This window comes from Camelus ferus, chromosome 16, assembly GCF_009834535.1.
Source record: "Camelus ferus isolate YT-003-E chromosome 16, BCGSAC_Cfer_1.0, whole genome shotgun sequence".
Classification (NCBI taxonomy): Eukaryota; Metazoa; Chordata; class Mammalia; order Artiodactyla; family Camelidae; genus Camelus; species Camelus ferus.
Genome location: NC_045711.1, coordinates 49,679,891 through 49,706,801, shown reverse-complemented (window position 1 = coordinate 49,706,801; position 26,911 = coordinate 49,679,891). Strand labels below are relative to the sequence as shown.

Genomic DNA, 26,911 nt, shown 5'->3' with positions numbered 1-26,911 from the left:
TCTTTATTCCATTGTATATTCTTGCCTCCTTTGTTGAAGATTAGTTGGCCAAAAGTTTGTGAGTTCATTTTCTGGGCTCTCTATTCTGTTCCATTGGTCTATATGTCTGTTTTTGTACCAATACCATGCTGTCTTGATGATTGTAGCTCTGTAGTATTGTCTGAAGTCTGGGAGAGTTATTCCTCCAGCCTCTTTCTTTTTCTCAAGTAATGCTTTGGCAATTCTTGGCCTTTTGTGGTTCCATATAAATTTTATTATGATTTGTTCTAGTTCTGTGAAATATGTCCTGGGTAATTGGATAGAGATTGCATTAAATCTGTAGATTGCCTTGGCATTGTGACCATTTTAACAATATTGATTCTTCCAATCCAGGAGCATGGGATATGTTTGCATTTTTTAAAGTCTTCTTTAATTTCCCTTCATCAGTGGTTATAGTTTTCCATGTATAAGTCTTTCATCTCCTTGGTTAGATTTATTCCTAGGTATTTTATTACTTTGGGTGCTATTTTAAGGGATATTGTTTCTTTACTTTCTTTTTCTGTTTGATTCATCATTAGTGTAAGAAATGCAACTGATTTTTGAACGTTAATCTTGTAACCTACTGCCTTGCTGAATTCTTCGATCAGCTCTAGTAGTTTTTGCGTGGACCTTTAGGATTTTCTATATATAGTATCATGTCATCTGCATATAGTGACACTTTTACCTCTTCTTTTCCAATTTGGATGCCTTTTATTTCTCTCTCTCTTGCCTGATTGCTGTGGCTAGGACTTTCCAAGACTATGTTGAATAGGAGTGGTGATAGTGGGCATCCTTGTCTTGTCCCAGATTTTAGTGGAAGCTTTTCAGTTTTTCACCGTTGAGTACTATGCTGGCTATTCGTTTGTCATATATAGCTTTTATTATGCTGAGATATGTTCCCTTTATACCTGCTTTGGTGTGAGTTTTTACCATAAATGGGTGTTGAATTTTATCAAATGCTTTTTCTGCATCCGTTGAGTTGATCATGTGGTTTTTGGTCCTTTTCTTGTTGATGTGATGTATTACACTGATTGATTTGCGTATGTTGAACCACCCTTGTGTCCCTGGATGAACACCCCTTGATCATGAGGTATAATCATTTTTATGTGCTGTTGGATTCTATTTGCTAATATTTTGGTAAGATTTTTGCATCTATGTTCATCAGTGATATTGGTCTGTAATTCTCTTTTTTGGTGGTGTCTTTGCCTGGTTTTGGTATCAGGGTGATGGTGGCTTCACAGAATGTATTTGGGAATAGTCCCTCCTTTTTGATCTTGTGGAAGAGTTTGTGAAGGACTGGTATGAGTTCTTCTTTGCATGTTTGGTAGAATTCCCCGTGAAGCCGTCCGGTCCCTGGACTTCTATTTGTAGGGAGGTTTTTTTTTTTTTTTTTATTGCTAATTCGATTTCCCTTCCACTATTGAATCACTGTGAGGTCCCTAAGTCCTCAGTGTTGTTCAAGCACTAAGCTGATTGACTGCTGACATTGCTGTAATTCGCTCAAGTCCACAATCATTGAAAGGCATGACATTAAAAACAATATACATGGTACCATGAAATTATATTATCCATTACCTAGGCAAAAAGAGCTCTTTCCCAGAAAGGTTTTTAAGTTGACCTTCAATATTTTGACAAATCTATGAGGGCCTGAACTTGATTCTTGCAGATTCAGAAATCTACGCTTATTTCACTCTTATTTACATACAAAGGATGTCCACTTGTTGGGGCATAACAGTTTATCCATCATCGTAAACTGATATGCCAATTTTTTAATCACAATCATAACTGCAATAAATATAGTTTTTATAGGCTTTTTACTTATAGGCTTTTTTTTTTTTACCAGTTTTCCATGCATGAATATCTAAAGGAGAGATCAGTAGCAATCAGAAGATTATTTTGTGAGCAAAGAATTAGAAGAAGTATTTGGAATGATGAAAAATTTGAGTGGCATCTTGCATTTATGTCAACACGTGGTCTTTCCCAGGGGACTGGAAGACTCAGGCGCAGTGTCCCTCTCCCCTGTGCACTTCTTGGCTGTGCACTGCCAACTTTTGCACGTGAGCCTCTCCTAACTCTGAACTTCCATGGTTGACTATCCCACCTGCATTTAAGAAACATGCATTCATTTTTCAAATCCTCCTCCAGGCTAGAGGAAATTCTGCTTGTCTTGACAAAGCCCTTTTTCTATAAAATACCTTTGCAAAAATTGATTTTGCTCCTATTTATGTCCTTTAAGTTCCACTTTATAGACGGGCAATGCCAGCAACTGTAGTTGGTATGACTGGTCACGTAAAATTAAAAAAAAAATCTATTGAGTAACTACTAGATATAGTAAGGGAGTTTGGTACAAGATCAGCATACATAAATTAATTGCTTTTATATATGTCAGGAACAGCGAAAGAATAAAAAATTTAAACTATAGCCTATAATAGCATACAAAATAAAATACCTAGAAATAAATTTAATAGCAGTGGGAAAGACCTCTACAGAGAACAGTATAAACACTTTGGCCACACACTTCTACGAATAATTCTACTCATGGAATTTAATCCAACAGAGATGTTCATATATGTTTAACAGGACAATTTTATTAGTCCCAGATGGCAAACAGCCCACATGTATATCAACAGTATACAAATAAAATACATCATATTCATTCAGTGAAGATCATACAGAGAGGGGGATGAATGTCCTATGGATAATTACATGGATGATTCTCACAATATAATTTCCTCTTCCTATTGAGAGAGATAATTTGAAACGAAAGGGGTTAAGTTCTATTTCTTAACCTGGTAATAGGGACATGGGTGTGTTCACTTTGAGATAATCTATGAAGGTTGGTCATTTTCTCACGTGAGAAGGGAAGAGAATTTGTGGGGGACCGTATGAATTCAGAAGGAACAACGCACGTGACATGCACCTGTGCGTAAATCCTTACAGCAGGAAAGCTGTCCAATAACCCAAAGACACAACATGGGATGAAAAGTGGAAGAGGATTTATTTAGAAATGTGGGTAAGATTCCCTGCTTCTAGGGAGACACCTCAAAGTGATCATGAAAAGAAGAAAGCAGGGTACAAGAAACCATGAATACATTGAACAAGAAATGTGATTATGAAGAGTATTATGAAGATACGTAGCAGAACCTGAAGGAAAAGTCATGAGGATTTTTTTCCCCTACGTTACATGTGGAGAGAAGGTAAAGATCATGATTTCAGAGTCAAAGCAGAGACCAACACTCCCCGTGGAGGATGCAGGAAGCCAGCACAGGACCACACACATAGGAAGAGAATCAGGAGGAAGTCTTCCACACTCCATCAGGCTGATTCACAAGCTTTTAAACAGGCAGATGAGTAACAAAAATGTGGTGGTAGAATGCTGGCTTTCAGCAATGTTTGGAAGTGACATTTGTTCTAGAATGCCAAATCTAAGAAGTTTGGTATGTGAGATGGTGGTTCTTGGAGAGGTGATCAGCAGCAGGAGGGCTGGCAGCAGCTGGACACACAGCTAGGGCGGCAGCAGGTGGATCTGACAGCAGACAGGGCGACAGCAGGTGGTCTGACGGCAGACAGGGCGGCAGCAAGGCTGGCAGTAGCTGGACCCGCTGCAGGTTTGTCCACAGCTGCTGGACTCACAGCAGGTGGGCTGGCAGCAGGTGGTCACACAGGTAGGTTTGCGGCAGATGGTCCTGCAGTAGGTGGCTTGAGTAGTTTGATAGCAAGTTTGGGGGCAGCAGGGCTGGCAGCAGCTGGACTCACAGCATGTGGGCTGGCTGCATGTGGTCCTGCAGCAGGTGGGCTGGGAGCAAGGAGAGCAACACAAGTGGGACATGGTGTCAGTGGTGGAGGCTGGAATCCTGTTCAGAGGTGAGTTTTCCAGAATCTGGTGACTCCTTCTTTTCTAGAGTTTTTATACATGGGGTCCCCACAGTTGTGACAAATGAGCAGTATTTTCCTTATTTTTGTTCACATTTTTTCCATGGTCACTGGGGGAACTGTAAAAGAAGAAGTTTTCCCCTAGACACTATGAATCTTTAAAAAATAATCTTCTAATGTGTTTCTTAATTGAGAATAATTCACAGAAACTTTTTCTGATGAAAGGAAGTAGTCATATCATCAGTCTCATTCCTGCTTTGATTACTATTTGATCATGTGACATAGTTCCCACTTATTGGGGAGGGTCAGAGCAGTATCACTCCCCAGTTTTTCCTTTTGGATATATGTAGATTGGGGAGTGTTCCTGGGGGAGCATGCAGCCTGTATCTTTACAATGACTAGAGACCAAATGCGTTTTCCCACATAGGCCTGATTCAAGAGTATTTCAAATATCACTTTGCAGCAACCCACACCATTTGTATATGCCAGTTCTACGAAAGACACTTGGGTAGAGGACGTTTGGCGATCTTTCAGATGGGAAAGGTGAACTGAAGTAGGTGGATAAAAGCAGAAGCAGTACACTGGGATTAGGAAGCATAAATCAGTTTACCTCCTGGAGTGACAATAGTCCTAGCCAGGATGGGAGATTTTCACATAGGCCTGTGGGCATTTCCAAGCAAATCAAGATGAGTTGGTGACTCTCGTTAAGTCTTTACCAGCAGAGTCAGTGACTTGAAATCACTGACTGCACTTTCCTGTTTTCTTTCTTACTTTTTTGGTATATAGAATTAGACTAAATAGGGGATACCTAAGGTATATGTGAGTTCTAACATGTTCAAAACATTTTTGTGATTAAATTTCATTTAAAAAGTGCTCAGATTTAAAGTTTAACTTGTTAAAATTTATTCATTTTAAATTGGATGGAGTATCACAAAATGAACAACCATGTTGCTATTAGTGAGTTAAGAAATTTTTAGTTCAGTTCTGCTTTAGAACTGAACGACCCTCTCGAATTATACCCCTCATTCATTCCCAAAGTAAGTGATCATTCCTTTGACTTGTAGCACTGTTTGTTAGTTAGTGTTGGTTTTGGATGTTTTAGACTTTGTACAAGTGGCATATTATGGAATTGACCTCTTGTATACATTCTGATTGTGAGATTTATCCGGGTAGTTCATTCATTCTTGTTACTGTATAATCTTCCACTGAATAAATTGACATAATTTATTTCTCACCCTACTGTTGATATATATGTAGGTTATTTGAAGTTTGGCACTATTGGAAATATTAAAATATTAAAATAGTTTTACTATGTATGTTTCTGTACTTGTCTTTTGATAAATACGTATGTATATTATATAAATAAAATATTTATTTATTTACACATTTGAATGTATACATTCAGTTCATACAATGGAAAGATATTCTGTGCTCATGAATTGGAAGAATTAATATTGTTGAAATGTCCATATTACCCAAGGCAATCTACTGATTGAATATAATCCCTATTAAAATTTCAATGTAGTTTTTACAGGAATAGGAAAAATAATCCTAAAATTTGTATGGAACCAGAAAAGACCCAAAGCCTAAAAACAATCTTGAAAATGAAAAATTGGAGGCATCATGTTCACTGATCCCAAACTATATTACAAAGCTCTAGTAAACAGAACAGTATGATATGGGTATAAAAAAGACACATAGATCAATGGAACAGATGCCCAGAAATAATCCACACACATATGGACAGTTAATTTACAATGAAAGAGCCCAAGTTACAAAGTGAGGAAAGAACAGTCTTTCCAATAAATGGCGTTGGAAAACCTGGGCAGTCACATGCCAAAGAATGAAACTGGACCACAGTCTTATAGGATACACAAAAATTAACTCCAAATGGACTAAAAACTTGGCTGCAAGACCTGAACCATAAAACTCCTAGAAGAAAACTTAGATGGTAAACTCCTTGACATAGGTCTTGGCAATGAGTTTTGGGATTTGACAGTAGAAGGAAAGGCAACAAATAATCAAGTGAGACTGTATCAAACCAGAAAGCTTCTGGACAGTAAAGGGAACAATCAGCAAAATGAAAAGGCATCCTACTGAATGAGAGAAAATATTTGCAAACCACGCATCTGATAAGGCATTAATATTAAAATTATACAAAGAACTCACAAGACTCAATAGGACAAAAACCCAAACAATCATTAAAAAGGGGGAAGAATTAAGGAAAAGACATCTTTCCATAGAAGGCATAGATGAACAATAGGTTCGTGAAAAGGTGCCCAACATCACTAACCATCAGGGAAATGCAAATCAAAACCACAATGCCGTATTAACTCACATCAGTTTAGTTTAGAAAGACAATTGTTTAAAAGATATGAAATAACAAGTGTTGGTGAGGATGTGGGGAAAAAGGAAACTTGTGCGTTGCTGGTGGGGATGTAAATTGATATAACCATCATGGAAAACATTATGGATGTTTCTCAAAAATTAAAGGCAGAACTACCACATGATCCAACAATTCCACTTCTGGGTATTTATCTGAGGAAAACAAAAACTCAGCAAGATATATATGCACCCACATGTTCATTGCAGCATTATTTATAATAGCCAAGATATGGAAAGTGCCTAAGTGTCAGTCGATGGAAAAATAGATGAAGAAAATGTGGTTTATACTACACAATAAAATATTATTCAGCCATTAAAAAGAAGGAAATCTTCCCATTTGTGATGACATGAATGGACCTTGTGGCTATTATGCTAAATGAAATAAGTCAGACAGAGAAAGACAAATACCGTATGATCTCACTTATATGTGGAAACTGAAAAAAAAAAAAAAAAACCCAAAGAAACAAAACTGAGCTCACAGATACACAGAACAGATTGGTGGTGGACAGACGTTGGGGGTGGGAGGGTGGGCAAACTGGGTGAATGGGGTGAATGGGTACAAACTTCCAGTTATAAATAAATAGGTCATGGGAATACAACATACAGCATGGTGACTATAGTTACTAATAATCTATTGCATATTTTTGAAACTTGCTAAGAGAGTAGATCTTAAAATTTCTCATCATAAAAAAATTTTATACCTATGTATGGTGACAGAGGTTAACTAGACTTATTGTAGTGACCATTTTGTATATATATACATTTCAAATCATTATGTTGTACACCTGAAACTAATATACTGTTATACAGCAATTACACTTTAGTTTTTAAAAAAAAAGCGTAGATACATACCAGAAGAATTCAGAAGGCCCACAATATCAGGAGAGCAGGTGACACTGCTGGCAGTGGAATGTTGAAACACTGTTTCATTCTGTCTACTCCTATTGATGATATGTTTGCCTCATGACACAGCAATTTTACTCCTACATGTGTACCTAGAAGAGAGAGAATGAGGCTGAAAAATAATTAAGAAATTGTAGTACACTGTTCTACATTTATTGAAATATGAAAATTTGTAAATTCAAATATACCTTGGCTATCACCTTATCGATTCTGTTTGTCTCAATTTATAAAAGAAAGTACATGTAAGTCGGGATTTGAGATCACTGGCCCAGCTAGAAAATAGCAATGGAATATTAACAGATTGATGCTGTCTGAAAACCAGTATACTGCTTCTGCCTCTGTTCTCCTGATTTGGTGCTGACGTGCACCTGAAAAACATTGCATCAATCATCCTCTACCTTAATGTCTCTAGGAAAACTGGGAAATTTTGTGTTGGTTGCAACAGAGATAGACACATGTGATAGTACTGAATCAAACTTTGTAGGGGATCAGATTTCAACTCAACAGGGCTTCATTCATCGCAGAACGCATGAGCATTCTGACCCTCTTAGGACACTTCCCAATCTAAGCATAGCCAAAGGGACAAAGCTGAAAAGGGTCGACTGCTCTGACCTTGGAAAAGCCACCAAGAAACTATCACATGACAAGATGATGTCACATGAACAGAAATGCTACTGGAGATGATTTCTAAGTTTCTCATTTCTGGAAGAGGCTCTTAAGTTGTAGCCACAATTAAGGAAAAGATCAAACACTAATCTAAGGAGGCCTCAAAGAAACAAAAGAACAACTTCCTCCATGACAATTACCCAGTGACTCCAAAAACAACGTAAACAACAACCAGGAAAGTCCTGCTTATTGGTCCCAACACTGGGGGTCCAGTGTATAAAAGCCCCAGAACAGAAGGAGTGATCAGAATCTGAGAAACTCACCACTCAACAGGAGTTCCAACTTCCACCACTGACACCATGACCCATTCATGCTGCTCCCCTTGCCGCCAGCCCACCTGCTGTGAGTCCAGCTGCTGCCAGCCTTGCTGCCCCCAAACTTGCTATGAAGCTACTCAGACCACCTGCTGCAGGACCACCTGCCGCAAACCTACTTGTGTGACCACCTGCTGCCAGCCCACCTGCTGTGAGTCCAGCAGCTGTGGACAAACCTGCTGCCAGCCCACCTGTGTAACCAGCTGTTGCAGCCCTTCCTGCTGCCAGTCCACTTGCTGTGAGTCTAGCAGCTGCGGACAAAACTGCGGTGGGTCCAGCTGCTGCCAGCCAGCCAGCTGTGCACCCGTGTACTGCCACCGAACCTGGTACCAGCCCACGTGCTGCTGCCTGCCTGGGTGCCTGGCCCAGAGCTGTGGATCCAGCTGCTGCCAGCCTTGCTGCCGCCCTGTCTGCTGTCAGACCACCTGCTGCCGCCCTAGCTGTGTGTCCAGCTGCTGCCAGCCCTCCTGCTGATCACCTCGCCAAGAGCCATCCCCTGCATCCAACACAATCTGTCAACTGAGTTGCCATTTTGGGGGCAAATTCACTTCCTAGGTTTGCCAATTATCAGCATGCTCTCCCAGAACTTCTGTTACTCTTCTGCTTGTTTAAAGTGTGTGAATCAGCTTGTTGGAGTGCAGAGGACTTCCCCCAATTCTCTTGCTCTCGTGTAGGTGGATGATGGGCCAGCTTTGTGCATCCTTGATATGGAGTTTGTCTGGGCTTTGACTCTGAAGTCAGGTCCACCCAGTCCCTCTGAGTGACTAAGGAAAACTAATTCTGGTAACTTTTTCATAGGTTTCTGCAACTGATCAATGTTATTCATAATCATATTTTCTTTATCAATGTACTCGTGGCTCTCACACCTTTCTTTTTCTTTTATGATCACTTTGAGTTGTCTTCCTGGATACAGGAGTCTTCCCTATGTGTCTCTCAATAAATTCCGTATCATAATTTATCCCATATTGTGTTTGATTTATTGCACAGCATTCCTGATATAGGAATTTTAACCTGCTTTACACACTGTCTGCATTATCCATTCTGAGCATCATAATAGCCCTCCGACCCAATTATCTCCATTTTCAGAAGAAAAACATTTCATTGTGTAATGTCATGTAGCTAATCATAAACAGACTCATCCAGGATGAGGTCTTTCCTTGCTCAAAGGCACCACATTTGCATCTCAAGGAAATAGATGTCTGAGCCTCCGGTGACTATGCCCTCAGCAAGCTGTGGTTGCTGTCCTTGCTTGTGTGGTCATCCCTGGGCATGGACACAGCATGAGATACTCCAGGGAAATTCTGCATTCAGATGTATTTCCCTCTGCCCTCTACCTTCATGATAACTATCCCTCACTAAGTAATAGTAAGCTTTCTTGCCTGCTGATCTACTGACACGAGGAGCCCTAAACGACCAGAGGACATTTGTAAAATTAGGTTGTATCCCCTGACAGAAATGTGACTTCCATAGGATTAAAACCTTCAACCCAGGAGAGTCTAAATCCATGGAGATGGGAAGCACAGATTCCTGAGTATGTCACTGAGAATTAAAGTGAAGGGTTTCACTCCCGCATCCACCCATCACTTTCTGACACTACGTATACTACTTTTATGCACCTGTACGGTGCCACCTGTATGTGAACCACTTAGTGCCCACTGCATCAAGATACATACAACATGCAGAAGACAACCTATCATCTCACAGGTTGTCACTCTAAGTAGGTTTCTCGGCTGCACATGTAGAAGACATTCCAATTTTCCATGAGGTGAGCCATTTCTCTGCCATGTGATGTGGAGCAGAGCAAGCAGATCTCATGGACTTCTGCCTGTTGTTTGACCTTGTTCACCATACAGCGGGTCCCTTGGTCCAAACTCATGATGATGATACTCTAAGTGGCTGTAATAGCACTGAGACAAGGAAGACAAATCCATACACAAAACACGCAATCGTAGTAGGGAAGAACTTGTGCCTTCTCTATGTAGACGGGGTCTCATGCAGAAAACTTGTCTTCGAGTGGGATGGTTCGGTGTCATGAGTGACATTACCAGTTAGGGCTCAACAACTTTCTTTGCTTCTGACTAACAGCACATACAGCAGAGGCAACCATGGTGAGAGGGACCCTGAGCTGTGGGGTCCACACAACCCTCTGCCTCTGCCACCATGGCTACTCTGTTGATGCTCTCCTGTGTAGATACCAGTGCACCTGAGGACAGAGGTGGGATGAGTTCTCCCGCAGTCGTGTTGTCTGGTGCCTCCTAAGTGGTGGGCACTGTCTGGTGGGCACCGACATGGGACACAAGGAGGAAATACTTTCTGCCCACACACCCATCTCCACCTAAGTGATTCTTCTCCAGATCTCCTTATCTTCCAATCATGCTTCTCCAGGGCTCAGTCCGATCAGTCAATCTTTCAGCACTTGCAAACAGTCAATGGATATCATTTCCCATGACCCTTCTTTCTCCCACCCCACAAAATTGTGACCATGTGTACTGCTCACAGTTTTTAAAATTGGGATAGCTCCTTTTTCTACTACCTTTTGAGCCCAGAAACTGTTGGTCTGTTGTAGTAAACATTCTATCTGGCATAAAGTGCAGCAACACGGATGGACTTGGAAGGCATTACGCTCAGTGAAATAATTCAAAGATAAATACCATATGATGTCACTTACGTGGTATCTCTAAAATACAACAAACTAGTGATTAAAACAAACAAGAAGAAGATTCACAGATGTAGAGGACAAGTGAATGGTTATCAGTTGGGGGGAGGGGCAACATGGGGGTAGGAGAGAAAAAAGGATTATTATGAGATTATATAAAATCATCTGTGTGAAACTTTTGAAAATTATAAAGCACCATAGAATTTGAAGAATTTCACTCAATAAAAATAAATCAATTAGAAAGCATTCTATCGGGCATAAAAGTTGCTGTTGGGGTTATCGACCAGTGACGTTTAATGTATTTCATGTTTATATAGTATAATCACATATGTTTTTTGCAGGAATCAAATGGAATTGTGCTGAGAATGATCACCAAGTATTCTATAGTCATTGAGATTGGCACTAAAGTCTGCTGTTGTCCCACATGGGTTGTAGCTTTTTATAAGTACTTTGGTTTGGATATTTCTGATTTGTAAATTTGAGGCTCACTTTTGTGAAGTTGGGCATACAGAGGTACATAAAAGACAAAATCTTAGATTGCCAAGGAGATGAAAGGGAAAAGGAACAATTCTCTACTAAAAGTAAGGGTGACAAACAGATTTGTTCCTGTGATATCACTTGATAATATATGAAAACACTAATCTGAAAAGATATGTGCACCCTTTTGTTCATGGTGGCATTCTTTACACTAGCCAAGAAACAACCTAAGTGCCCAACTATGATTGAATGGATAAAGAAGAAGACGTGGTTCACTCACACGCACACGCGCGCGCGCGCACACACACAGTGGAATACTATTCAGTCATAACAAAAGATGAAATCCTGCCATTTGCACCAACATGTATTGGCGGTATTTTGAGGGTATTTTCCTATGTGAAATAAATCAGACGGGGAGAGTCAAATTTTGTATGACTTCACTGATATGTGGAATACAACAAGCTATAATAAACATAAAGAAAGAAAGAGGTAAGTAAATACGTAAGTAAATAAAAACATAAATAAGTGAACCAACCAAATCAAACAAACACAAACAGGTAGATACAGAGAAGAAAGTAGTGGTTATCAGGTGGGGGGGGGGGGTAGGGAGACGGCAAAGTGGGTAAACGGGATTAACTTCATGTTGATGGAAACTAAATTTTTGGTGGTGAGCACATTGGAGGTATGCAGAAGGAGAACTATAATGTTGTACACACGAAAAGAAGAAAAGAATTGTGGCCCTTTCATGAAGGAATCTGCCTTTAGGCTGGCTCACCCAGTGAAAAAGATAAAAAAAGAGAAAAAAACACCTCCAGGTTACACCATGGGTGGGCACCGTATGTGTGACAGTAGTCGGAAAATAAAGAAATGTTTAAAGGATGATGACACAATACACATGGGAAACAGTTCATGGAGTGACTTAAATATATTCCCCCAATCAACAGGTAGCGGCTGGCAGACCCGGAATGTGAATAGTCTTCCATACGATTTTATTTCCCATAACAGGATTCTTCCACCATAGATAATTTATGGTTGAAGATAACATCTGAGGTGAACAGATGCATGATCTATGAGGGAGCTTATACGGAAAATGGATAATGCAAACTAGAATCATCTTACAACACTGGCACAGACCCAAGTAGTAAAAATGATAAGACATGTCCATACATTTCAAGAATATTTCATCCCACTAAATCAGAATCTGGTAACATCTAGAACATTTAGAGAAACCACTCTGAATTTATTTTAATGATTAAGATCTGGTTAACCTTGCCAGGGGCCGTGGGGAAAACGAGCATCTTAGAGTTCATGCAGTTGACAGGGAAATGCTGTGCACAGTCAGAAGTGCATCCTATGAGGTGGGAAAACACTGGCCAGGATTAGAGTGAAAGGAGTATGATGTTGCAGCATGGGATATCAGGAAACAGGTTTATAATGAGAGGAAGAATTGCTCAGCAATGCTATTCTGACCATCTAACCATAAATGATCCCACTGAGCAAAAGACACAGGAGACCCAGGATGGACAGATGTTAACTTCATCAATCCTTATTCATGGGAGATGCCTGAAAATGAAATAAGCTGCCATGGAGGTAGGAAGTCACATCACTGGAGGTATCCAAGCAGTTGGCAGATGGAATATTGTATCTTTGATTGGCAGCCTCTGTGAGTGAAATCTACCAGGGGCTTCTAAGGATCCCTTCCACTATTTTTTTAAACATTTTTTTTTATTGAGTTACAGTCATTTTACAATGTTGTGTCAAATTCCAGTGTAGAGCACAATTTTTCAGTTATACGTGAACAGACATACATTCATTGTCACATTTTTTTTTTGCTGTGAGTTACACCAAGATCTTGTATATATTCCCCTGTGCTATATAGCATAATCTTGTTTATCTATTCTGCATATGCCTGTCAGTATCTACAACTTTTGAGCTCCCAGTTAGTCCCTTCCCACCCCCCACGCCCTTGGTAACCACAAGTTTGTATTGTATGTCTATGTTTCTGTTTCTGTTTTGTATTTATGGTTTTTTTTTGTTTGTTTTTAGATTCCACACATAAATGATCTCATATGGTATTTTCTTTCTCTTTGTGGCTTACTTCACTTAGAATGACATTCTCCGGGAACATCCATGTTGCTGCAAATGGCATTATGTTATCAGTTTTTATGGCGGATTAGTATTCTATTGTCTAAATATACCACATCTTCTTTATCTAGTCATCTGTTGATGGACACTTAGGCTGTTTCCATGTCTTGGCTATTGTAAAGAATGCTGCTATGAACACTGGGGTGAAGGTGTCTTTTTGAAGTAGGGTTCCCTCTGGATATATGCCCAGGAGTGGGATTACTGGGTCATATGGTAAGTCTATTCCTAGTCTTTTGAGGAATCTCCATACTGTTTTCCATAGTGGATGCACCAAACTGCATTCCCACGAGCAGTGTAGGAGGGTTCCCCTTTCTCCACAGCCTCTCCAGCATTGGTCATTTGTGGACTTTTGAATGATGACCATTCTGACTGGTGTGAGGTGATAGCTCATTGTAGTTTTGATTTGCATTTCTCTGACAATTAGTGATATTGAGCATTTTTTCATTTGTATATTGATCATTTGTATTTCTTCCTTGGAGAATTGCTTGTTTAGGTCTTCTGCCCATTTTTGGATTGGGTTGTTTGTTTTTTTCTTATTGAGTCATATGAGCTGCTTATATATTCTGGACATCAAGCCTTTGTCGGTCTCATTTGCAAAAATTTTCTCCCATTCTGGAGGTTGTCGTTTTGTTTTACTTCTTGTTTCCTTTGCTGTGCAGAAGCTAGTAAGTTTAATTAGGTCCCATTTGTTTATTCTTGCTTTTATTTCTATTGTGTGGGTAAGCTGCCCTAGGAGAACATTTTTGAGATGTATGTCAGATAATGTTTTGCCTATGTTTTCTTCTAGGAGGTTTATTGTATCTTGTCTTATGTTTAAGTCTTTGACCCATTTTGAGTTGATTTTTGTATATGGTGTAAGGGAGTGTTCTAGCTTCATTGTTTTACATGCTGCTGTCCAGTTTTCCCAACACCATTTACTAAAAAGACTGTCTTTATTCCATTGTATATTCTTGCCTCCTTTGTTGAAGATTAGTTGGCCAAAAGTTTGTGAGTTCATTTCTGGGCTCTCTATTCTGTTCCATTGGTCTATATGTCTGTTTTTGTACCAATACCATGCTGTCTTGATGATTGTAGCTCTGTAGTATTGTCTGAAGTCTGGGAGAGTTATTCCTCCAGCCTCTTTCTTTTTCTCAAGTAATGCTTTGGCAATTCTTGGCCTTTTGTGGTTCCATATAAATTTTATTATGATTTGTTCTAGTTCTGTGAAATATGTCCTGGGTAATTGGATAGAGATTGCATTAAATCTGTAGATTGCCTTGGGCATTGTGACCATTTTAACAATATTGATTCTTCCAATCCAGGAGCATGGGATATGTTTGCATTTTTTAAAGTCTTCTTTAATTTCCTTCATCAGTGGTTTATAGTTTTCCATGTATAAGTCTTTCATCTCCTTGGTTAGATTTATTCCTAGGTATTTTATTACTTTGGGTGCTATTTTAAGGGAGATTGTTTCTTTACTTTCTTTTTCTGTTGATTCATCATTAGTGTAAAGAAATGCAACTGATTTTTGAACGTTAATCTTGTAACCTACTGCCTTGCTGAATTCTTCGATCAGCTCTAGTAGTTTTTGCGTGGACCTTTTAGGATTTTCTTATATAGTATCATGTCATCTGCATATAGTGACACTTTTACCTCTTCTTTTCCAATTTGGATGCCTTTTATTTCTCTCTCTTGCCTGATTGCTGTGGCTAGGACTTCCAAGACTATGTTGAATAGGAGTGGTGATAGTGGGCATCCTTGTCTTGTCCCAGATTTTAGTGGGAAGCTTTTCAGTTTTTCACCGTTGAGTACTATGCTGGCTATTCGTTTGTCATATATAGCTTTTATTATGCTGAGATATGTTCCCTTTATACCTGCTTTGGTGTGAGTTTTTACCATAAATGGGTGTTGAATTTTATCAAATGCTTTTTCTGCATCCGTTGAGTTGATCATGTGGTTTTTGTCCTTTTTCTTGTTGATGTGATGTATTACACTGATTGATTTGCGTATGTTGAACCACCCTTGTGTCCCTGGATGAAACCCCTTGATCATGAGGTATAATCATTTTTATGTGCTGTTGGATTCTATTTGCTAATATTTTGGTAAGATTTTTGCATCTATGTTCATCAGTGATATTGGTCTGTAATTCTCTTTTTTGGTGGTGTCTTTGCCTGGTTTTGGTATCAGGGTGATGGTGGCTTCACAGAATGTATTTGGGAATAGTCCCTCCTTTTGATCTTGTGGAAGAGTTTGTGAAGGACTGGTATGAGTTCTTCTTTGCATGTTTGGTAGAATTCCCCGGTGAAGCCGTCCGGTCCTGGACTTCTTTGTAGGGAGGTTTTTTTTTTTTTTTTTTTATTGCTAATTCGATTTCCCTTCCACTATTGAATCACTGTGAGGTCCCTAAGTCCTCAGTGTTGTTCAAGCACTAAGGCTGATTGACTGCTGACATTGCTGTAATTCGCTCAAGTCCACAATCATTGAAAGGCATGACATTAAAAACAATAATACATGGTACCATGAAATTATATTATCCATTACCTAGGCAAAAAGAGCTCTTTCCCAGGTTTTTAAGTTGACCTTCAATATTTTGACAAATCTATGAGGGCCTGAACTTGATTCTTGCAGATTCAGAAATCTACGCTTATTTCACTCTTATTTACATACAAAGGATGTCCACTTGTTGGGGCATAACAGTTTATCCATCATCGTAAACTGATATGCCAATTTTTTAATCACAATCATAACTGCAATAAATATTTTTATAGGCTTTTTACTTATAGGCTTTTTTTTTTTTTACCAGTTTTCCATGCATGAATATCTAAAGGAGAGATCAGTAGCAATCAGAAGATTATTTTGTGAGCAAAGAATTAGAAGAAGTATTTGGAATGATGAAAATTTGAGTGGCATCTTGCATTTATGTCAAACACGTGGTCTTTCCCAAGGGACTGGAAGACTCAGGCGCAGTGTCCCTCTCCCCTGTGCACTTCTTGGCTGTGCACTGCCAACTTTTGCACGTGAGCCTCTCCTAACTCTGAACTTCCATGGTTGACTATCCCACCTGCATTTAAGAAACATGCATTCATTTTTCAAATCCTCCTCCAGGCTAGAGGAAATTCTGCTTGTCTTGACAAAGCCCTTTTTCTATAAAATACCTTTGCAAAAATTGATTTTGCTCCTATTTATGTCCTTTAAGTTCCACTTTATAGACGGGCAATGCCATCAACTGTAGTTGGTATGACTGGTCACGTAAAATTAAAAAAAAAATCTATTGAGTAACTACTAGATATAGTAAGGGAGTTTGGTAACAAGATCAGCATACATAAATTAATTGCTTTTATATATGTCAGGAACAGCGAAAGAATAAAAAATTTAAACTATAGCCTATAATAGCATACAAAAAAAATACCTAGAAATAAATTTAATAGCAGTGGGAAAGACCTCTACAGAGAACAGTATAAACACTTTGGCCACACACTTCTACGAATAATTCTACTCATGGAATTTAATCCAACAGAGATGTCATATATGTTTAACAGGGACAATTTTTATTAGTCCAGATGGCAAAAGCCCCACATGTATATCAACAGTATACAAATAAAATACATCATATTCATTCAGTGAAGATCATACAGAGAGGGGGATGAACTGTCCTATGGATAATTACATGGATGTTCTCACAATATAATTTCTCTTCCTATGAGAGAGATAATTTGAAACGAAAGGGTTAAGTTCTATTTCTTAACCTGGTAATAGGGACAGGGCTGGTGTTCACTTGAGATAATCATGAAGTTGGTCATTTTCTCACGTGAGAAGGGAAGAGAATTTGTGGGGGACCGTATGAATTCAGAAGGAACAACGCACGTGGACAGCACCTGTGGTCGTAAATCCTTACAGCAGGAAAGCTGTCCAATAACCCAAAGACACAACATGGGATGAAAAGTGGAAGAGGATTTATTTAGAAATGTGGGTAAGATTCCCTGCTTCTAGGGAGACACCTCAAAGTGATCATGAAAAGAAGAAAGCAGGGTACAAGAACCATGAATACATTGAACAAGAAATGTGATTATGAAGAGTATTATGAAGATACGTAGCAGAAACTGAAGGAAAAGTCATGAGGATTTTTTTCCCCTACGTTACATGTGGAGAGAAGGTAAAGATCATGATTTCCGAGTCAAAGCAGAGACCAACACTCCCCGTGGAGGATGCAGGAAGCCAGCACAGGACCACACACATAGGAAGAGAATCAGGAGGAAGTCTTCCACACTCCATCAGGCTGATTCACAAGCTTTTAAACAGGCAGATGAGTAACAAAAATGTGGTGGTAGAATGCTGGCTTTCAGCAATGTTTGGAAGTGACATTTGTTCTAGATGCCAAATCAGATGCTAAGAAGTTGGTATGTGAGATGGTGGTTCTTGGAGAGGTGATCAGCAGCAGGAGGGCTGGCAGCAGCTGGACACACAGCTAGGGCGGCAGCAGGTGGATCTGACAGCAGACAGGGCGACAGCAGGTGGTTCTGACGGCAGACAGGGCGGCAGCAAGGCTGGCAGTAGCTGGACCCGCTGCAGGTTTGTCCACAGCTGCTGGACTCACAGCAGGTGGGCTGCCAGCAGGTGGTCACACAGGTAGGTTTGCGGCAGATGGTCCTGCAGTAGGTGGCTTGCGTAGTTTGATAGCAAGTTTGGGGCAGCAAGGCTGGCAGCAGCTGGACTCACAGCATGTGGGCTGGCTGCATGTGGTCCTGCAGCAGGTGGGCTGGGAGCAAGGAGAGCAACACAAGTGGGACATGGTGTCAGTGGTGGAGGCTGGAATCCTGTTCAGAGGTGAGTTTTCCAGAATCTGGTGACTCCTTCTTTTCTAGAGTTTTTTATACATGGGGTCCCCACAGTTGTGACAAATGAGCAGTATTTCCTTATTTTTGTTCACATTTTTTCCATGGTCACTGGGGGAATTGTAAAGAAGAAGTTTTCCCCTAGACACTATGAATCTTTAAAAAATAATCTTCTAATGTGTTTCTTAATTGAGAATAATTCACAGAAACTTTTTTCTGATGAAAGGAAGTAGTCATATCATCAGTCTCATTCCTGCTTTGATTACTATTTGATCATGTGACATAGTTCCCACTTACTTGGGGAGGGTCAGAGCAGTTATCACTCCCCAGTTTTTCCTTTTGGATATATGTAGATTGGGGAGTGTTCCTGGGGAGGAGCATGCAGCCTGTATCTTTACAATGACTAGAGACCAAATGCGTTTTCCCACATAGGCCTGATTCAAGAGTATTTCAAATATCACTTTGCAGCAACCCACACCATTTGTATATGCCAGTTCTACGAAAGGACACTTGGGTAGAGGACGTTTGGCGATCTTTCAGATGGGAAAGGTGAACTGAAGTAGGTGGATAAAAGCAGAAGCAGTACACTGGGATTAGGAAGCATAATCAGTTTACCTCCTGGAGTGACCAATAGTCCTAGCCAGGATGGGAGATTTTCACATAGGCCTGTGGGCATTTCCAAGCAAATCAAGATGAGTTGGTGACTCTCGTTAAGTCTTTACCAGCAGAGTCAGTGACTTGAAATCACTGACTGCACTTTTCCTGTTTTCTTTCTTACTTTTTTGGTATTATATGAATTAGACTAAATAGGGGATACCTAAGGTATATGTGAGTTCTAACATGTTCAAAACATTTTTGTGATTAAATTTCATTTAAAAGTGCTCAGATTTAAAGTTTACAACTTGTTAAAATTTATTCATTTTAAATTGGATGGAGTATCACAAAATGAACAACCCATGTTGCTATTAGTGAGTTAAGAAATTTTTAGTTCAGTTCTGCTTTAGAACTGAACGACCCTCTCGAATTATACCCCTCATTCATTTCCCAAAGTAAGTGATCATTCCTTTGACTTGTAGCACTGTTTGTTAGTTAGTTAGTTGGTTTTGGATGTTTTAGACTTTGTACAAGTGGCATATTATGGAATTGACCTCTTGTATACATTCTGATTGTGAGATTTATCCGGGTAGGTTCATTCCTTCTTGTTACTGTATAATCTTCCACTGAATAAATTGACATAATTTATTTTCTCACCCTACTGTTGATATATATGTAGGTATTTGAAGTTTGGCCACTATTGGAAATATTAAAAATATTAAAATAGTTTTACTATGTATGTTTCTGTACTTGTCTTTTGATAAATACGTATGTATATTATATAATAAATATTTATTTATTTACACATTTGAATGTATACATTCAGTTCATACAATGGAAAGATATTCTGTGCTCTGAATTGGAAGGAATTATATTGTTGAAATGTCCATATTACCCAGGCAATCTACTGATTGGAATATAATCCCTCATTAAAATTTCAATTGTAGTTTTTACAGGATAGGAAAAATAATCCTAAAATTGTATGGGAACCAGAAAAGACCCTCAAAGCCTAAAACAATCTGAAAATGAAAAATTGGAGGCATCATGTTCCCTGATCCCAAACTATATTACAAAGCTCTAGTAAACAGAACAGTACGATATGGGTATAAAAAAGACACATAGATCAATGGAACAGATGCCCAGAAATAATCACACCATATGGACAGTTAATTTACATGAAAGAGCCCCAAGTTACAAAGTGAGGAAAGAACAGTCTTTCCAATAAATGGCGTTGGAAAACCTGGGCAGTCACATGCCAAAGAATGAAACTGGACCACAGTCTTATAGGATACACAAAAATTAACTCCAAATGGACTAAAAACTTGGCTGCAAGACCTGAAACCATAAAACTCCTAGAAGAAAACTTAGATGGTAAACTCCTTGACATAGGTCTTGGCAATGAGTTTTGGGATTTGACAGTAGAAGGAAAGGCAACAAATAATCAAGTGAGACTGTATCAAACCAGAAAGCTTCTGGACAGTAAAGGGAACAATCAGCAAAATGAAAGGCATCCTACTGAATGAGAGAAAATATTTGCAAACCACGCATCTGATAAGGCATTAATAGTAAAATTATACAAAGAACTCACAAGACTCAATAGGACAAAAACCCAAACAATCATTAAAAAGGGGGAAGAATTAAGGAAAAGACATCTTTCCATAGAAGGCATAGATGAACAATAGGTTCGTGAAAAGGTGCCCAACATCACTAACCATCAGGGAAATGCAAATCAAAACCACAATGCCGTATTAACTCACATCAGTTTAGAAAGACAATTGTTTAAAAGATATGAAATAACAAGTGTTGGTGAGGATGTGGGGAAAAAGGAAACTTGTGCGTTGCTGGTGGGGATGTAAATTGATATAACCATCATGGAAAACATTATGGATGTTTCTCAAAAATTAAAGGCAGAACTACCACATGATCCAACAATTCCACTTCTGGGTATTTATCTGAGGAAAACAAAAACTCAGCAAGATATATATGCACCCACATGTTCATTGCAGCATTATTTATAATAGCCAAGATATGGAAAGTGCCTAAGTGTCAGTCGATGGAAAAATAGATGAAGAAAATGTGGTTTATACTACACAATAAAATATTATTCAGCCATTAAAAAGAAGGAAATCTTCCCATTTGTGATGACATGAATGGACCTTGTGGCTATTATGCTAAATGAAATAAGTCAGACAGAGAAAGACAAATACCGTATGATCTCACTTATATGTGGAAACTGAAAAAAAAAAAAAAAACCCAAAGAAACAAAAACTGAGCTCACAGATACACAGAACAGATTGGTGGTGGACAGACGTTGGGGGTGGGAGGGTGGGCAAACTGGGTGAATGGGGTGAATGGGTACAAACTTCCAGTTATAAATAAATAGGTCATGGGAATACAACATACAGCATGGTGACTATAGTTACTAATAATCTATTGCATATTTTTGAAACTTGCTAAGAGAGTAGATCTTAAAATTTCTCATCATAAAAAAATTTTATACCTATGTATGGTGACAGAGGTTAACTAGACTTATTGTAGTGACCATTTTGTAATATATATACATTTCAAATCATTATGTTGTACACCTGAAACTAATATACTGTTATACAGCAATTACACTTTAGTTTTTAAAAAAAAAGCGTAGATACATACCAGAAGAATTCAGAAGGCCCACAATATCAGGAGAGCAGGTGACACTGCTGGCAGTGGAATGTTGAAACACTGTTTCATTCTGTCTACTCCTATTGATGATATGTTTGCCTCATGACACAGCAATTTTACTCCTACATGTGTACCTAGAAGAGAGAGAATGAGGCTGAAAAATAATTAAGAAATTGTAGTACACTGTTCTACATTTATTGAAATATGAAAATTTGTAAATTCAAATATACCTTGGCTATCACCTTATCGATTCTGTTTGTCTCAATTTATAAAAGAAAGTACATGTAAGTCGGGATTTGAGATCACTGGCCCAGCTAGAAAATAGCAATGGAATATTAACAGATTGATGCTGTCTGAAAACCAGTATACTGCTTCTGCCTCTGTTCTCCTGATTTGGTGCTGACGTGCACCTGAAAAAACATTGCATCAATCATCCTCTACCTTAATGTCTCTAGGAAAACTGGGAAATTTTGTGTTGGTTGCAACAGAGATAGACACATGTGATAGTACTGAATCAAACTTTGTAGGGGATCAGATTTCAACTCAACAGGGCTTCATTCATCGCAGAACGCATGAGCATTCTGACCCTCTTAGGACACTTCCCAATCTAAGCATAGCCAAAGGGACAAAGCTGAAAAGGGTCGACTGCTCTGACCTTGGAAAAGCCACCAAGAACTATCACATGACAAGATGATGTCACATGAACAGAAATGCTACTGGAGATGATTTCTAAGTTTCTCATTTCTGGAAGAGGCTCTTAAGTTGTAGCCACAATTAAGGAAAAGATCAAACACTAATCTAAGGAGGCCTCAAAGAAACAAAAGAACAACTTCCTCCATGACAATTACCCAGTGACTCCAAAAACAACGTAAACAACAACCAGGAAAGTCCTGCTTATTGGTCCCAACACTGGGGGTCCAGTGTATAAAAGCCCCAGAACAGAAGGAGTGATCAGAATCTGAGAAACTCACCACTCAACAGGAGTTCCAACTTCCACCACTGACACCATGACCCATTCATGCTGCTCCCTTGCCGCCAGCCCACCTGCTGTGAGTCCAGCTGCTGCCAGCCTTGCTGCCCCCAAACTTGCTATGAAGCTACTCAGACCACCTGCTGCAGGACCACCTGCCGCAAACCTACTTGTGTGACCACCTGCTGCCAGCCCACCTGCTGTGAGTCCAGCAGCTGTGGACAAACCTGCTGCCAGCCCACCTGTGTAACCAGCTGTTGCAGCCCTTCCTGCTGCCAGTCCACTTGCTGTGAGTCTAGCAGCTGCGGACAAAACTGCGGTGGGTCCAGCTGCTGCCAGCCAGCCAGCTGTGCACCCGTGTACTGCCACCGAACCTGGTACCAGCCCACGTGCTGCTGCCTGCCTGGGTGCCTGGCCCAGAGCTGTGGATCCAGCTGCTGCCAGCCTTGCTGCCGCCCTGTCTGCTGTCAGACCACCTGCTGCCGCCCTAGCTGTGTGTCCAGCTGGCCAGCCCTCCTGCTGATCACCTCGCCAAGAGCCATCCCCTGCATCCAACACAATCTGTCAACTGAGTTGCCATTTTGGGGGCAAATTCACTTCCTAGGTTTGCCAATTATCAGCATGCTCTCCCAGAACTTCTGTTACTCTTCTGCTTGTTTAAAGCGTGTGAATCAGCTTGTTGGAGTGCAGAGGACTTCCCCCAATTCTCTTGCTCTCGTGTAGGTGGATGATGGGCCAGCTTTGTGCATCCTTGATATGGAGTTTGTCTGGGCTTTGACTCTGAAGTCAGGTCCACCCAGTCCCTCTGAGTGACTAAGGAAAACTAATTCTGGTAACTTTTTCATAGGTTTCTGCAACTGATCAATGTTATTCATAATCATATTTTCTTTATCAATGTACTCGTGGCTCTCACACCTTTCTTTTTCTTTTATGATCACTTTGAGTTGTCTTCCTGGATACAGGAGTCTTCCCTATGTGTCTCTCAATAAATTCCGTATCATAATTTATCCCATATTGTGTTTGATTTATTGCACAGCATTCCTGATATAGGAATTTTAACCTGCTTTACACACTGTCTGCATTATCCATTCTGAGCATCATAATAGCCCTCCGACCCAATTACCTCCATTTTCAGAAGAAAAACATTTCATTGTGTAATGTCATGTAGCTAATCATAAACAGACTCATCCAGGATGAGGTCTTTCCTTGCTCAAAGGCACCACATTTGCATCTCAAGGAAATAGATGTCTGAGCCTCCGGTGACTATGCCCTCAGCAAGCTGTGGTTGCTGTCCTTGCTTGTGTGGTCATCCCTGGGCATGGACACAGCATGAGATACTCCAGGGAAATTCTGCATTCAGATGTATTTCCCTCTGCCCTCTACCTTCATGATAACTATCCCTCACTAAGTAATAGTAAGCTTTCTTGCCTGCTGATCTACTGACACGAGGAGCCCTAAACGACCAGAGGACATTTGTAAAATTAGGTTGTATCCCCTGACAGAAATGTGACTTCCATAGGATTAAAACCTTCAACCCAGGAGAGTCTAAATCCATGGAGATGGGAAGCACAGATTCCTGAGTATGCATGAGAATTAAAGTGAAGGGTTTCACTCCCGCATCCACCCATCACTTTCTGACACTACGTATACTACTTTTATGCACCTGTACGGTGCCACCTGTATGTGAACCACTTAGTGCCCACTGCATCAAGATACATACAACATGCAGAAGACAACCTATCATCTCACAGGTTGTCACTCTAAGTAGGTTTCTCGGCTGCACATGTAGAAGACATTCCAATTTTCCATGAGGTGAGCCATTTCTCTGCCATGTGATGTGGAGCAGAGCAAGCAGATCTCATGGACTTCTGCCTGTTGTTTGACCTTGTTCACCATACAGCGGGTCCCTTGGTCCAAACTCATGATGATGATACTCTAAGTGGCTGTAATAGCACTGAGACAAGGAAGACAAATCCATACACAAAACACGCAATCGTAGTAGGGAAGAACTTGTGCCTTCTCTATGTAGACGGGGTCTCATGCAGAAAACTTGTCTTCGAGTGGGATGGTTCGGTGTCATGAGTGACATTACCAGTTAGGGCTCAACAACTTTCTTTGCTTCTGACTAACAGCACATACAGCAGAGGCAACCATGGTGAGAGGGACCCTGAGCTGTGGGGTCCACACAACCCTCTGCCTCTGCCACCATGGCTACTCTGTTGATGCTCTCCTGTGTAGATACCAGTGCACCTGAGGACAGAGGTGGGATGAGTTCTCCCGCAGTCGTGTTGTCTGGTGCCTCCTAAGTGGTGGGCACTGTCTGGTGGGCACCGACATGGGACACAAGGAGGAAATACTTTCTGCCCACACACCCATCTCCACCTAAGTGATTCTTCTCCAGATCTCCTTATCTTCCAATCATGCTTCTCCAGGGCTCAGTCCGATCAGTCAATCTTTCAGCACTTGCAAACAGTCAATGGATATCATTTCCCATGACCCTTCTTTCTCCCACCCCACAAAATTGTGACCATGTGTACTGCTCACAGTTTTTAAAATTGGGATAGCTCCTTTTTCTACTACCTTTTGAGCCCAGAAACTGTTGGTCTGTTGTAGTAAACATTCTATCTGGCATAAAGTGCAGCAACACGGATGGACTTGGAAGGCATTACGCTCAGTGAAATAATTCAAAGATAAATACCATATGATGTCACTTACGTGGTATCTCTAAAATACAACAAACTAGTGATTAAAACAAACAAGAAGAAGATTCACAGATGTAGAGGACAAGTGAATGGTTATCAGTTGGGGGGAGGGGCAACATGGGGGTAGGAGAGAAAAAAGGATTATTATGAGATTATATAAAATCATCTGTGTGAAACTTTTGAAAATTATAAAGCACCATAGAATTTGAAGAATTTCACTCAATAAAAATAAATCAATTAGAAAGCATTCTATCGGGCATAAAAGTTGCTGTTGGGGTTATCGACCAGTGACGTTTAATGTATTTCATGTTTATATAGTATAATCACATATGTTTTTTGCAGGAATCAAATGGAATTGTGCTGAGAATGATCACCAAGTATTCTATAGTCATTGAGATTGGCACTAAAGTCTGCTGTTGTCCCACATGGGTTGTAGCTTTTTATAAGTACTTTGGTTTGGATATTTCTGATTTGTAAATTTGAGGCTCACTTTTGTGAAGTTGGGCATACAGAGGTACATAAAAGACAAAATCTTAGATTGCCAAGGAGATGAAAGGGAAAAGGAACAATTCTCTACTAAAAGTAAGGGTGACAAACAGATTTGTTCCTGTGATATCACTTGATAATATATGAAAACACTAATCTGAAAAGATATGTGCACCCTTTTGTTCATGGTGGCATTCTTTACACTAGCCAAGAAACAACCTAAGTGCCCAACTATGATTGAATGGATAAAGAAGAAGACGTGGTTCACTCACACGCACACGCGCGCGCGCACACACACAGTGGAATACTATTCAGTCATAACAAAAGATGAAATCCTGCCATTTGCACCAACATGTATTGGCGGTATTTTGAGGGTATTTTCCTATGTGAAATAAATCAGACGGGGAGAGTCAAATTTTGTATGACTTCACTGATATGTGGAATACAACAAGCTATAATAAACATAAAGAAAGAAAGAGGTAAGTAAATACGTAAGTAAATAAAAACATAAATAAGTGAACAACAAATAAAAAACAACACAAACAGGTAGATACAGAAAGAAAGTAGTGGTTATCAGAGGGGGGGGCGGTAGGGAGACGGCAAAGTGGGTAAACGGGATTAACTTCATGTTGATGGAAACTAAATTTTTGGTGGTGAGCACATTGGAGGTATGCAGAAGGAGAACTATAATGTTGTACACACGAAAAGAAGAAAAGAATTGTGGCCCTTTCATGAAGGAATCTGCCTTTAGCTGGCTCACCAGTGAAAAAGAGAAAAAAGAGAAAGAAAACACCTCCAGGTTACACCATGGGTGGGCACCGTATGTGAGACAGTAGTCGGAAAATAAAGAAATGTTTAAAGGATGATGACACAATACACATGGGAAACTGTTCATGGGGGGACTTAAATATATTCCCCCAATCAACAGGTAGCGGCTGGCAGACCGGAAAGTGAATACTCTTCCATACGATTTTAATTCCCATAACAGGATTCTTCCACCATAGATAATTTATGGTTGAAGATAACATCTGAGGTGAACAGATGCATGATCTATGAGGGAGCTTATACGGAAAATGGATAATCAAACTAGAATCTTCTTACAACACTGGCACAGACCCAAGTAGTAAAAATGATAAGACATGTCCATACATTTCAAGAATATTTCATCCCACTAAGTCAGAATCTGGTAACATCTAGAACATTTAGAGAAACCACTCTGTATTTATTTTAATGATTAAGATCTGGTTATC

General features: G+C 39.9%; 2 protein-coding genes and 2 pseudogenes across 2 annotated transcripts; 2 read left to right on the top strand and 2 right to left on the bottom strand.

Moving 5' to 3' along the window:
• Positions 1–3,486: 3,486 nt before the first annotated feature.
• On the bottom strand, positions 3,487–3,958 carry LOC116669177 (keratin-associated protein 9-1-like). The gene is given in 2 exon segments (XM_032498180.1): positions 3,487–3,561; positions 3,563–3,958. Coding segments are annotated over 2 exon segments (360 nt in total). The 5' UTR covers positions 3,848–3,958.
• Positions 3,959–8,092: 4,134 nt separating this feature from the next.
• Positions 8,093–9,048, top strand: LOC116669167 (keratin-associated protein 9-2-like). The gene has a single exon (XM_032498163.1). The coding sequence runs from the start codon at positions 8,145–8,147 to the stop codon at positions 8,631–8,633; it is 489 nt and encodes a 162-aa protein (XP_032354054.1). The 5' UTR covers positions 8,093–8,144; the 3' UTR covers positions 8,634–9,048.
• An 8,796-nt stretch (positions 9,049–17,844) lies between these two features.
• On the bottom strand, positions 17,845–22,649 carry LOC116669179 (annotated as a pseudogene).
• LOC116669161 lies at positions 22,511–23,413 on the top strand (annotated as a pseudogene).
• Positions 23,414–26,911: the final 3,498 nt, after the last annotated feature.